This window comes from Danio rerio, chromosome 6 (genome assembly GCF_052040795.2).
Source record: "Danio rerio strain M-AB ecotype USA chromosome 6, GRCz13ab, whole genome shotgun sequence".
NCBI lineage: Eukaryota > Metazoa > Chordata > Actinopteri > Cypriniformes > Danionidae > Danio > Danio rerio.
This window is the reverse complement of record NC_141026.1, coordinates 47095001-47108389: the sequence shown is the minus strand read 5'-3', so window position 1 is coordinate 47108389 and position 13389 is coordinate 47095001. Positions and strand designations below refer to the sequence as shown.

The window sequence follows — 13389 nt, the reverse complement described above, 5'->3', positions numbered from 1 at the left end:
GCCAGACAACAGTAACTCAAATAACCACTAGTTACAACCGAGGTATGCAAAAGAGCATACACATCCAACCTTGGGGCAGATGGGCTACAGCAGCAGAAAACCACACCGGATGCCACTCCTGTCAAGAAACTGAGGCTATAATTCACACAAGCTCACCAAAATTGGTCAATAGAAGACTGGATAAACATTGGTCTGAGTCTCGATTTCTGCTGTGACATTCGGATGATAGGGTCAGACAACAACATTAAAGCATGGTTCTATCCTGTCTTGTATTAATGGTTCAGGCTAGGGTGGTGGTGTAATGGTGCAGGGGATATTTTTTGGAACACTTTGGGCCCATTTGTACCAATTGAGCAATGTGTCAACACCACAGCCTACTTGAGTAGTGTTGCTGATCATGTCCATCGCTTAATCACTACAGTGTACCCATCTTCTGATGGCTGCTTCCAACAGGATAACGTGCCATGTCTTTCATTCATTCATTCATTCATTCATTCATTCATTCATTCATTCATTCATTCATTCATTCATTCATTCATTCATTCATTCATGTTCTTTTTGGCTTAGTCCCTTTATTAATCCGGGGTTGACACAGCAAAATTAACCGCAAAAATCTCTGAGGAATATTTCCAGTCTCTTGTTTAATCTATGCCATGAAGGATTAAGGCAGTTCTTAAGACAAAAGGGATTCTAAACTGGTGAGTGTATATATTTTCAGTATTATTATTCATACTATTATTCATATTATTATTATATTATTATTATTATTATTATTATTATTATTATTATTATTATTATCATCATTATCATTATTATTATTATTATTATTATTATTATTATTATTATTATTATTATTATTATTATTATTATTGTATGTCAAAAGACGTTTGCAATGGCAAAATCAGTTAGTAAGTCTAGCTCAGAGTCTATAATATGTACTCTACTAATATGTGAACTGAATGGGGGTTTAGACGATGTTACCTGTAATGGAGCTATTATGGTCATCTCCCGGAGTCCACTGCAGTTTCACACTTCGGCCATTATGTTCAGACAGTATCACATCCTCTGGTGGATCAGGAACATCTAAAGAAACAACAAAACTTATTTAGGGCTGTCAATCGATTAGGAATCTCAATTTCAATCAGATTCATTATATTATATTGTTTTTTTTCCCCTCTGCCATCTTATGGGAGAGCAGGAGAACAGATGAAAATGATAGGGAGAAGAGAGGAGGACGGCCCTGGAAAATGACTCCAGCTGGTTTCAAACATGTCAGAGCTCAAGCATTACCTGCCAGGTCAGCTCTCCAGCTTGTTCATTTGTACAAATACTGTGTGCTGCTGTCTTATTAAGGGCTGTAATTCCAGCCACGGCACAGCGGGCAGTTCAATCCCACCTGTGTCATGTGCCAAAACCATTTCAGCCCCTCAAACTTCAGTCTGTGTTTATTTCTCAAAACCATAAAGACTAAAAAAGCACATTACTCACCCACGACTGAAAGCTGTGCCACTGCAACGTCTTGGTCAACGGGCGTTCTGGCCACACATGCGTAAAAGCCCTGGTCTCCGAAACTCACATTAATGATCTCCAGCACTCCGTCTTCCAGGATATATCTACACACATTGGCAAAAAAATGGCTTAGAATTCATTCCACTGTCGGGCGACCATGCTAGTGCTCAAAACACACTTTCAGACATCAGCGCCTGCCCTGATTGCAATCTAATGTGGATTCTGATCGCAGAATGCATTGCTAAAAGCTACTTATGCTAAAAATTGGAATATCAAATGCACAATATGCTTATAAAAAGACGAGAGAGCACTTGAAAAACTTAGAGAATTGTAATCATGTTTTTATTTGTACATTTCTTCCCTGTGACTTTGTTGATATCTGACTTTTACATCTACAAAAACAATCAATTTAGAGGAAAAATACTAATAGAAATGCTAATTTATAACAAAGAAATGTGGTACAATGAGAATCCGCTAGTTAACCCTGAAAGACATAACTTTAGAAAAACAAAAAAATATCCTATATAGCCCTGTCATACACCCAGCGCAATAAGGCGCAACACTTGTCAGGCGCAATTTGTTGCTCTTTTTAGACCAGCGCAACAGTAATTTTCACATTTGGCACCACGTTGTTTAAATAGCTAATCAATTTGCGCCACTTTGTGGACTCATGGGTGTTTCGGTCTAATAAGGAAGCGTGTTAAGTGGCATTGTTGGCGTGTTGTCAGCCTGATCACACAAGAAAACGTAAGTATTTTATGATTTGTCAGTTTAGTGGCTAATTTGTATGAATTCGTACGAGTTGTGTCATACGTGAGAATGTGTTGGTGTTGCTATTCTGAGAAACTGAAATAGTCAGCGCCATTGATTAACTAAGCTGGTAAAGTCCAGCACAGAGCGCGTTAGTTATGCGCTGATGTGAGTCTAAATGTTTACACATTGCTTAATAAACACAGGATGTACAGCAATATAAATATGAAAACCTCTACCTCCATGCCTTCTTCATGTTGGGGGGCTTTTTCAGTTTATTCAACGATTGGCCTTTGTATAATGTTATTAATATCAGCAATATTATTTATCATACCCATATGTTTCGTTAATGAAATGAGTTCAGATTTCTTCATCTGTCGGGTTTTGGAGACGTATGCATAACCTTATGAAGCATAAGAATAGGACGTGTGTTTGGATAAAACTCAGTTTTTTTTTTTAACACATTTCTTTATTATTCATTTATTAATTTGCTGTAAATTAAAACTACATTTAGAAACAGTTTTGAAACAAATCTTTGTGCTTACAAAATGAAATTATATAAGTAGACTAATGAATGTCTTCAGTGGAGTGAGTTTCCACCATTTCCTTATCCACGAAAGTAAAGGAGTAAAGTAAAAGTAAAGTAAAGAGAAAGTAAAGAGGCCAAATGTAGGAGGCTTGTTCTTTATTTTCACGCTGCAGATGGTTTGTTTATTTATTTTTTCTCGCTAGTGAAGCATTCAGTTTTTCCACTAACAAAGTCTGCCATCAAATAGCAAATGCACCATGGCATGAGGCAACTGACTAAAAGGAATGGAAGATGAGATTCTGATTGGTTTAATGTATGTTATGCTCAAAACACATCAATAACTCTTAAAGAGAATAAGCACATTCCTGTTAGACCATGAGCTTATTTTTCACAGAGCTTATTTTTCCATCCTTAAAATAGCAAAGGTGGATTCGGAAACACCCTTAATGCTTTTGAGCAATGCGCTTTAGACTTTGCGCCTAGAATGTTAAAATAGAGCCCTTGGTGTTTTTTCAAGCTTAATAATTTTGAAGAAAACCGTTTTACAGACTTCACAGATTCCACGATGCCCACAATACTGTCTGGCTATTTTATTGTTCTCTACTTATATGCTTATAGCACTACTGGCCAAACATTACTGACCATTATCACCTGTTGCTCAATGCAGAAGACAAATAGCTGGAAAAACAAGTTCAGTATATTTTATGAATGAAAAGAAACTAATATGATTTACCTTCCAATTATCCAATTGTTTGTTTCATAATTATACTTATTAATTTGCAGTAATTACATTGAGTTTAAACTTAAAATATAAAAAAAAAAGCAGTTTAAAATATGTATGTGGATGTACACTATACATTTCATGCATGAGAAATTTCAAGAGAAATTCATGCATGTAATGTGTAAGATGCCTTGTCAAATCCTGCTACCCCTTTGGCCAAGCGCTGTAAAATTACAACATTAACACAACAACCTCAAAATCTCATATGATAAAAGCATTCAATGGTACTTAAATACCTGCATGATCTAGACATACTACTAATCACAGAAAAAATAAATATATATTTTAAGGCATTTTACTTACTTAACTCTGGATTTATTTATTTTTTTTATTTTTTGTAAAACAAGATGCAATGCTTCAAGGGAAGTTGTCAAGTTGTGTCAGTTCATTGCAAATTTAATATATGCCTATTAACAAAATCTACCATTTAATAGCATTGCGAGATTGAACATTATAACCCTTTAGTTGTGAATGTGTGGTCAAAGAGAGAAAAAAAATATGTGCAAATTTATTTATGTACAGCTAAAAATTATGTTGTAATAATACAACACTGGGTCTTACACTGTTAATTATAGGAGTAGGAGTAAAAGTGATTGTAGTATAAAACTACTTGTGGTTTAGTCAAAGGATACTCACTCATGGCCTTTAGTGGTTGAAGAGATAGACTTGTTATTTAAAGGTTGGATGTGTGCACACATGTCCTTTACTGTGTGTGCGGTTGTATCAGTAAATTAATTCCCAAATTCTGAGCAAGGTACAAAGTTCATAAATGAACTACTTACCAAAAGTGTACTCCTACAATGTATACTCATATACATATACATTTCATTTGCACTACAAATGAAAAACTTTGCTCCAGTTAGGCAGGTTAAGAGTCGGTTTTAAAGAAGTACTCTGAGGTTACAGGTCAGACAACTGGAAATACACTTATGATATTGTTTTTTTTTCTTTTTTTGCTCCAAGCCTATTGTAAGCCCTGGCTCACTCTGGCCCAACAGTAGAAATGAGACATGTTCTAAACTCACCTTCCATCTTCGCTGCCGTTGAGGGCAATGCCATCTTTCTCCCACAGGACTTCAAAGCCATCACCAAAAGAGGGATCAAACTCTGGCTGGCATGAAAACTGAATAGTGGTTCCCGCCAAAACCCGCAAATCACGTGGAGGATCGACTATTCTGGTGGGATCTGGGAAGATAAACAGTGGATCATTTCCCTTTTCCCTACAACTCATGATATTCTTAGTAAATTAGGTAAGCAACATTTACTTATTAAACTGTACACAATCTGGAGAGTAATTTAACTGCCCTGTAAAACATTGCTTGAAAATTTACAGTATTACTGGCAACCAAAATAGCAAGTGCACTGTAAATTAACTGTAAATTAACAATTACAGTTGTGCTGTAAAACTACAACAATTTAGCTAGTGATTCTGTCAAAATTGCCAGAAATACTGTACAAAATTACAAATGCACTGTAAATTAGCAATTACAATTAGTTTTACAGCACAGTTGTAATAGTGTTTATTTACAGTGTGCTTGTAAATTTAGCTAGTGATACTGGAAAAATTGCCAGAAATACTGGAAAACCTATGAATGCACTGCAAATTGGCAATTACAATTAGTTTTACAGATGCAATTGTTCATTTACAGTGCTCAGTAATACTTATTTTGGTTGCCAGAAATACTGTAAAATGTACAAGTGCACAGTCATTTAATAATTACAATATATTTGTTTCAAAATGTAATTTACAGTGCACTTGTAAATATTTCAGCATTACTGGCAACTTGCCAGTAATACTGTACATTTTACATAATTTATTTTACAGTGTGGGTACAATAAGGTGGTTTTATTTAAGTTTAATGTGGTATAATTGTACTTTAAGTTCTTTCTTTAGATAGTAAAAGGCAACTTAGTAGAATTAACAAACCTAGACCAACATTTTCCCTAGAAATACTATGCATCTATATTGAATTTTACTGTTCTGGGGAATACAAAAGCACTACAGGGAGAACGAAATAAAATAATCTAAAGAAACAAAACACAATGAACTTATATAGAGTTATATATTGAAATATGTTTGTGATATCAATTTCGTGTTAAAATACTAAGCATCTGTTTTATGACAGATACAAATAAAGCACAAAGCCACACTTACCAAATTTACAATACATTGTATAAAATCAGTACATTGTATACAATCAAGCTCGAAATTACTTACAAATACAAATATTATTTTATTTTTATTTTTTGACCAGAAATTACACATGCTTCCCCCCAAAAATTATAAGACAATGTGCATCATTGTGGAAAAATATATGTGTTTAAGTAAAAGTATTTATTTAAGTAACAGAATTTGACAGAGGTATGAATAATTTTCACCTTTATTTCTGTAAATAAATTTAAATAAAACTCTAAATAAATTTTATTTCAATAAAATGTATTTAAATAAATGTAAATAAAGTTAAATAAATTACGTAAATAAATTTAAATAAGTTTTCACTATGCATATAGGGGCATTTAAATGTAAGTTAATTATTTAAACTGATTTGTTTAAGTTTGATTTTAATTAAAGTTTGCCAACAAAGATCCCATTAGGGTTGTGTAAATGAAATGAATCTTAAGAGCAAATTTCTCTTACCTTTGACTTCAAGTGTTGCAGCAATGGCAACTTTGCCTTCGGTGTTTTGTGCAAAGCAAGAATACTCTCCCATGTCCTCTTTCATCACATTATGGATCTCCAGTGAACCATTCTGGTGAACAGTAAACCGTTCTCCTTCCACTGCATTTGCACTGTCAGCTTTACTCCTGGGTAACCAGAAACCAACTGGGTCAATCTCAGGCCAAATGTGTGCATAATGGCATTGTTATGACTTATTTAAAATAACAAGATACAAAACTACTTAGTCACGTGAGTTTATAGATTCTGTTTAGTGTGCCAGAGACACAGCCTTTAAACATGAATATGGTCACACTTTTTTTTAATGCACAATTCATGCTATTAACAAACAGTTAATTAAGACAATTATATCAATAAAACACTAATTAGCTGCATATTAAGTTAGTACGATCAGTATTGGGTGATTTAGGATGTACAATAAGATCAAACTTTCTAAGCACTAATAAACAATTAATATCTTAATGATAAACAGAAAATAAGTCACTAGTTAATAGTGTGAATTGTTACTTAAACTAAAATGTAACCATTAATATTAATATTGATTTTGTTTTTATTTTTTAATTGTGCAGGTCCCAAATTAATCACAACGGCATTTAAATTGCACATTAACGCAGTTTGAAAGAGTTAGAAAAAATTAATAAGTTTATGCTATGCTCTAAATCTGAGGTTTCCAAACTTTTGAGCTTGTGACACCCGAAATAACAATTTGTGACCCCCAATATCTTCCGAGATGGGTATAAACATACAAGCATTGTACACCATGGTGCAGACACACCAATAAGCCTAAAAAAAAAAACAAGCATATAGACAACACAAAAAAGAGCAACAGACTAACAATCACATTATTATTTTTTTCATTTCTTCATTTGTTTAATTTAATATTAACCTCATCTAATGAGACTGGTGGGCACAATATTTATTGCACAAGACTATTATTGGTTTGGTTTCATTTTGGAGACTGCCACCTAAAGATCATCCCAGAGGTGTGGACTCGAGTCATGTGACTTGGACTCGAGTCAGACTCGAGTCATGAATTTGATGACTTTAGACTCGACTTGACAAAATATAAAAAGACTTGCAACTCGACTTGGACTTGAACATAAATGACTTGGACTTTGACTAGGACTTGCCCCTATTGACTTGTAAAGACTTGCTGCTTCCCATGAAACGCCCAACGATAAAAAAGTATGTTGACATGGACCGCTCTCTCTCTCTCTCCGTTTATGTGTGCGTGTGTGTGACAGCATGCGCGCGCGCGTGTGTGAGCATGCGCGCTTTCGGCATGACGTCCAATCGAAGCACGGTAGATTGTTTTGATTCGACAGTATCCAACGTGACTACTATGAGGCGCCGGAGCGGACAAAAGTCAAGCGAACGCAGAGAGAATTTGAATTTGAACTTGAGATCGAGCCAATACTCGCTCTCTCTCTCTCTCTCTCTCTCTCTCTCTCAGTTTCAGTTTCAGTTTTTCAGTTTAAGTTGCTTTATTGGCATGACATTAAATACAGTATTGCCAAAGCATTTCAAATATGAAACATATTAAAACCATTGAAAATAATAATTAATAGTAATACAGATAAGATATAATGACACACAAAAAAGAAAAGAAAAAATACATTTGATAAATAAAATAATAATAATAGTAAAAAGTTTAAATTATTTAAATAAGACACAAATTTACATTAACCATTTCTTATGGTGTGTAGGGTGTATACATATTTTGCAGCCAGTTCAAATGTCAATTCGTCCTCTCCGAGTATATGGTAAAGTTTTTCTGAGTCATTTAAATTAAAAAATGAACTGATCAATGTTTCAAATTGGGGGAAAAATATTTCTCTAGTCGTGCTGTATTTGGGGCAGAACAGAAGGAAGTGTGTCTCATCCTCTATTTGGTTTGTGTCACACTGTTGACATATTCTCTTTTCCTTAGGAGTCCAGGATTTTTTATGTCTGCCTTTTTCTATTTCTAGGTCATGATCACAGAGGCGATATTTGGAAAGAATGTGCTTTTCTTTTAATTGTTTTAATGATAAATAATTTGCCAACTGTGTGGTTCTATTTAGGGCCGAATAACATTTAAGTTTAGTCTGGAGGTTGAGTTCAGTTTTCAGTTTTTCATCATAGTTATATTTTAATGTTTTGTCAATTTGTTTGTGAAGGTTTTGTTTGGGGACGGGTTCGGTCTGTGTTTTTTCCAGTAACTCAGATACCAGTGTGTTTAGAGGATGAGACACTGTAGGTTTTTCATTAGCCAGAAGGGCTTTATATTGGACAGACTGGGGGTCCGACTGATGCAGGTGTCTCTCTCTCTCTCTCTCTCACATACAACATACACCTCTCTCTCTCTCTCTCTCTCTCGCTCTCTCTCTCTCTCTCTCTCTCTCTCTCTCTCTCTCTCTCTCTCTCTCTCTCGTGCATTCAGTCTCTTTGCGTTCGCTTGACTTTTGTTTGCGATGGCGTCTCATACCTTTAGTGCTTTTGCTCTCACGGGATCCTGTTAAACTGACCCTTCGCTAAGCCACGCCCAAAAACCGCCACCCACCAATCGCGGCTTACCAATCGTAGCTACGGGCAGGGGCTCTGTCAAGCTTTCGAGCGAGGGAAACAAGCCAAATCGTCGCGCAATTGGATTGTGCAAATCTGACACCCGCTATCCTAAAAGTTTGGACTGGGTGGTGGGATTTTTTCCCTTTTCAAAACCAAAGCCCAAGAGGAGAAATGCCAGCGTGGATCAAGCTGTGTGAGGGGCTGTAAAGGAGTTAAGCTAAGTTGGTTTTGTTTTCGATATTCACATTCAATGATAGGTGGCAATAACTCACACTCCTCTTATCCTAAACAGATCTAAACTGTGTTTCTTTAAAAAAAAAAAAAAAAAAAAAAAAACAAAGCAGGTTATGCTTCCCAGCGGTCTTTTTCTTTTTTCCACTCGATATTATGAGCCAGGGCTCGACAATAAGGACTGCCCGATGGCCCGGGGCCAGCGTGCGAGACACTCGGGCCAGTGAACAAAATGTTACTGGCTCGATCGGGCCAGCTGCTGCCTTTTTGCCTGCCAGATCGAGCCAGAGCTGCGTGCTGCGACTGTCTGTCAATTGTGTGCAAATACAATCTTACGGTGCTTTCACACATAGACGTTTGTTTCGGAGTCTGTCTCGTTTCACCCGTTAGCGCGTTTTTTTTAGCATATATCCAGCAGTTGCGCTCGCTTCCGCGCCAAATCAATCAGTCCAAGATCGCCTGAATGAGACGCGGTCTCTGTCCTATTGAGCGTATCGATTGTAGCGAGAAAACAAAACAATGCAACGAACTAACGACCCAGGCTATATCACAGTGTATCATGATCGTGTAATAGCCATATATACGGCTATATGAAGAGGGAATGATGAGCAGGGCGAGATGTCATTCTTACCGGTAAATGCGAAAGTGAAAGCATGCTGAAATATTACCGAGAGCTGTTTATCCAGCCTGATCTCGGTTTATCCGTCAGGAAAAGTGACCGAAATTACTATCTGTTAATTTTTCCATATTTTAATCGTATAAAATGTTGTGTTAGGCCTGTTGTTTTGTTCATTTCCGCACTGACAGCTCGAAAGAAAGATTTACATTGATCTGATGCAGTCTCGGTTTATCTGCTATGTCTCTCTATAATTTAAGCCTAAAATACAGAATTATAGTCAACGTTTCTTTAATAGATTGATTAATTCAATTGATCGATTTCTACAAAACCTGACAATTGAAATGAGGCTCTGTATATATGAGAAAGTCTGACCTCGATTTGTATTTGGTGACGATGTCTGTGGGTTGTTAAAATTAAAGTGCACATTTTCACTTATAAAATATTCTATACACAATACACAAAAGTTTGGGGTCAGTGTGATTAAATATGTTAAAATAAGCTTCTTCTGCTCACCAAGGCTGCAATTATTTCATCATAAATACAAATTGTGAAATGTTGCACTATAAAATAATTGTTCAAAAGTAGTTTATCATTTAATTTATTCATTTATTCCAGTGATTTTAAAGATGAGATTTCAGCTTCATTACTCCAGTCACATGATCCTTCAGAAATCACTAATATTAATTATTATTATATTTATTAATGGTAATAGTTATAAAATCAATAATGTCTGGAGTAATTATTTTATTTGAAACTAAATACAATAACAAAGCAGTTATTTAAAATTTTAATAAATATTTAACAATTACACCTTTTTTACATTTATAAATATAGCCTTGATGAACTGAATAGTTTTCCTTAAACATTTTAAAAATTACCGTAAATATATATACAGATTTATTAGCCCCCTTTTGTTTTTTGTTTTTTTCTTTTTAAAATATTTCCTAAATGATGTTTAACAAAGCAAAAAAATGTTGATATTTTGTCTGATAATATTTTTTCCTCTGAACAAAATCTTATTTGTTTTATTTTGGCTAGAATAAAAACATTTTTTTAACCATTTTAAGGTAAAAATTTATTAGCCTCTTAAGCTAATTGTTTTTCAGACTGTCTACAGAACAAACCATCATTATACAATAACTAGCCTAATTACCCTAACCTGCCTAGTTAACCTAATTACCCTAGTTACGCCTTTAAATGTCACTTTAAGCTGTATAGAAGTGTCTTGAAGAATATCTAGTAAAATATTATTTACAGTCATCATGACAAAGATAAAATAAATCAGTTATTAGAGATGAGTTATTAAAACTATTATGTTTAGAAATGTGCTGAGAAAATCTGTTCTCTGTTAAATAGAAATTGGGGAAAAAAATAAACAGGGGTGTTAATAATTTAGGGGGACTAATAATTCTGAAATCAACTGTGTGTGTGTGTGTGTGTGTGTGTGTGTATACACACACACACACACACACACACACACACACACACGCACATTCAAATAGCGATTAACTTCTTTTTTTTTTTTGGTGGGGCCAGTGAAAATTTGGGCTGGGCAAGTAAAAATCAGAACCACTGGCCCGATTGGGCCAGTAGAAAAAATCCTTAGCGTTGAACTCTGTGAGCACTGCTTAGTTTAAACCCTCGCTATTGTAATGCATATAAATACATACACTAATATTTGCTGGTAGGAAAAATCTATTTGTTCACTTCTGTTATTTATACTTTAATGTGCATTTCATTTTTTTTCTTCCACTTAACTGCAAATTTGAATAAAAACTGGATAAAGAGCACACAAACATGCTGAAAGTAATAGGTACTGTACACTGTTATGGGTCAATGATGCTAATATTCGGCACAAATCCATCAGTTTCTTAGGTTATTAGATTATTTTATAATTTCACCTCTCCTGCTGTGCATGAACTATGCTGTTGAATGTTCAGCGTATGAGGTGGCTAGGCTAACCTTGCTTCAATTTTGATCAAATTATTTTCTAATCAGTTGCTATTATGTTGTGAATATACCCCTGTAATGTATACTGCAGTCCTCTTTTGTCTGGCTTTCTCAGATATCTCACCTGTTTGTCAAAAATGACTAATTAAATCCTTGGGAATGTCTGACACCAGCACATACACACTGTAAGAGATGTGCCAGGCATGAAAGCTTGACAGGCATAGCAACAGTAACTAAGGACGGCGAAGCTTAGCGAAGGGTTATTCCAAGAATGTTGATATGGTTTCTTTCTTGCTTTACTATTTATTAACAATACACAAAAAACTAAAAGGTTAAGGTAAATTCTTTAATAAATTCTAGTGTTTTTGAGTATTATACTTGTTGTATACTTGTATTATACTTATGTTTTAGGCTAGTATTATTTACGACTTGTTAATTAATGCTTCATAATACAGTAGTATTACCAATAGTGAACAGATAAAATAATACAAAGTGTAGTTTTACTACAGTAAAGTGTAGTGATTTGTAGTATAAAATACCCTATATTGTAAAATACAGCACTGGGTAATTTGTTTATATTACACTTGTGTTACCATAGCAACTATAGTATTACCACAACTGATCAATTGAAGTTCTTTACTGTAGTAGGCTACTGTTCAAAACACAGTACATGCCAATATACGTGTTCAGGGGCCCTGTGGCACAGCTTTCCTCAAAACGAAGAGGATGACATGGAAAATGTCCTCCACAATCTCATCAGTAAAGTGGAAGCCAGCAGACACTAGTTTACTTTATTTTAGCTGCCATGATAAAATGAGATTGATAGTGAGATTTATTTGAAGAGTGAATAGTACAGTAGGCTATAATACCTTTTCAAGTGTTTCCTTATTTTTATCACAGTTACATTTCCGCTTGCATTAGTTTTTGTTTAAATGTTTTTAAAATAAAATGTATTCTTTACATCCAACATCTATTCCAGAGGTGCCTTATAGTGGTGTAAACCCCTTTACAAGGGGTGTTACCCCTGTGTAAACTCTAGCCACCCCTGTGGCCAACCCGATATGATTTTGCTGTTGACATTATTTATTTAAATTTACTTACATAAATGCAATACAATGCAATATTTCAATAAATAAATAGCAGCCACTTAATTATTGTGGATTGATTGGTGCCACTGATGTAGCTGGCCTCTTCTGGCCCCCCTTAAGCAAATTTTCAGGGGGGCACCACTGGTCTATTCTCTGTCTTTAAGTGTTTGAAACTGAAAATATCTCATCATATAAAACAACCAAAAATGTTATGGTTTTTTAGATTAAACATTTAATATATAAGTCTATTTTAGTATTTTGGTTATTGTTATTAGACAGTGCAGCAATATGAATCATATCAAAAAGCATGAAAGGAAGAGGGAACACGACACAAATTGTGAGTCTGCATATAATCTCTGAGAGCGCTCAAGAAAATTTGTGTGTGAGCAGTGCATATTTGAGAGCGAGAGAAAATTTGAAAACTCGCAATCAGTTTTGTCCACAAACAGAGGAAATCCGTGCACGAGCATCACACAAGGTAGAGAGCAAAGCTCTTCAACGTTATGTGAAGAAAACAACTTTATTGTTTGTATGAAGTAGCCTACTTCATTAACAATATGTGCTACCATTTTACATTGCTGCTAGACGGATTTGCAACTCCATCTCTTTAGCACACACGAGATTCAATTGACAAAATTCCAATTTCACTCAATTTAACTTTGCAGCATATACAGGAGTTGGTCTACTGCTACCACATTGAGGTTATGT

The 13389-nt window shown here is 35.0% G+C and overlaps 1 protein-coding gene across 42 annotated transcripts in view; it reads right to left on the bottom strand.

The window, feature by feature from the left end:
- chl1b (cell adhesion molecule L1-like b) overlaps positions 1–13389 on the bottom strand; it is a 189876-nt gene that overhangs the window by 36815 nt on the left and 139672 nt on the right. For all 42 annotated transcript variants that reach the window (XM_087257860.1, XM_087257890.1, XM_087257877.1 and 39 more), the window contains 4 exons: positions 6208–6374; positions 4595–4754; positions 1489–1613; positions 982–1083 (listed from right to left, as the gene is read on the bottom strand). In XM_087257860.1, the coding sequence (XP_087113986.1) occupies positions 982–1083; positions 1489–1613; positions 4595–4754; positions 6208–6374 (554 nt within the window). The remainder of the gene's footprint in view (positions 1–981; positions 1084–1488; positions 1614–4594; positions 4755–6207; positions 6375–13389) is intronic.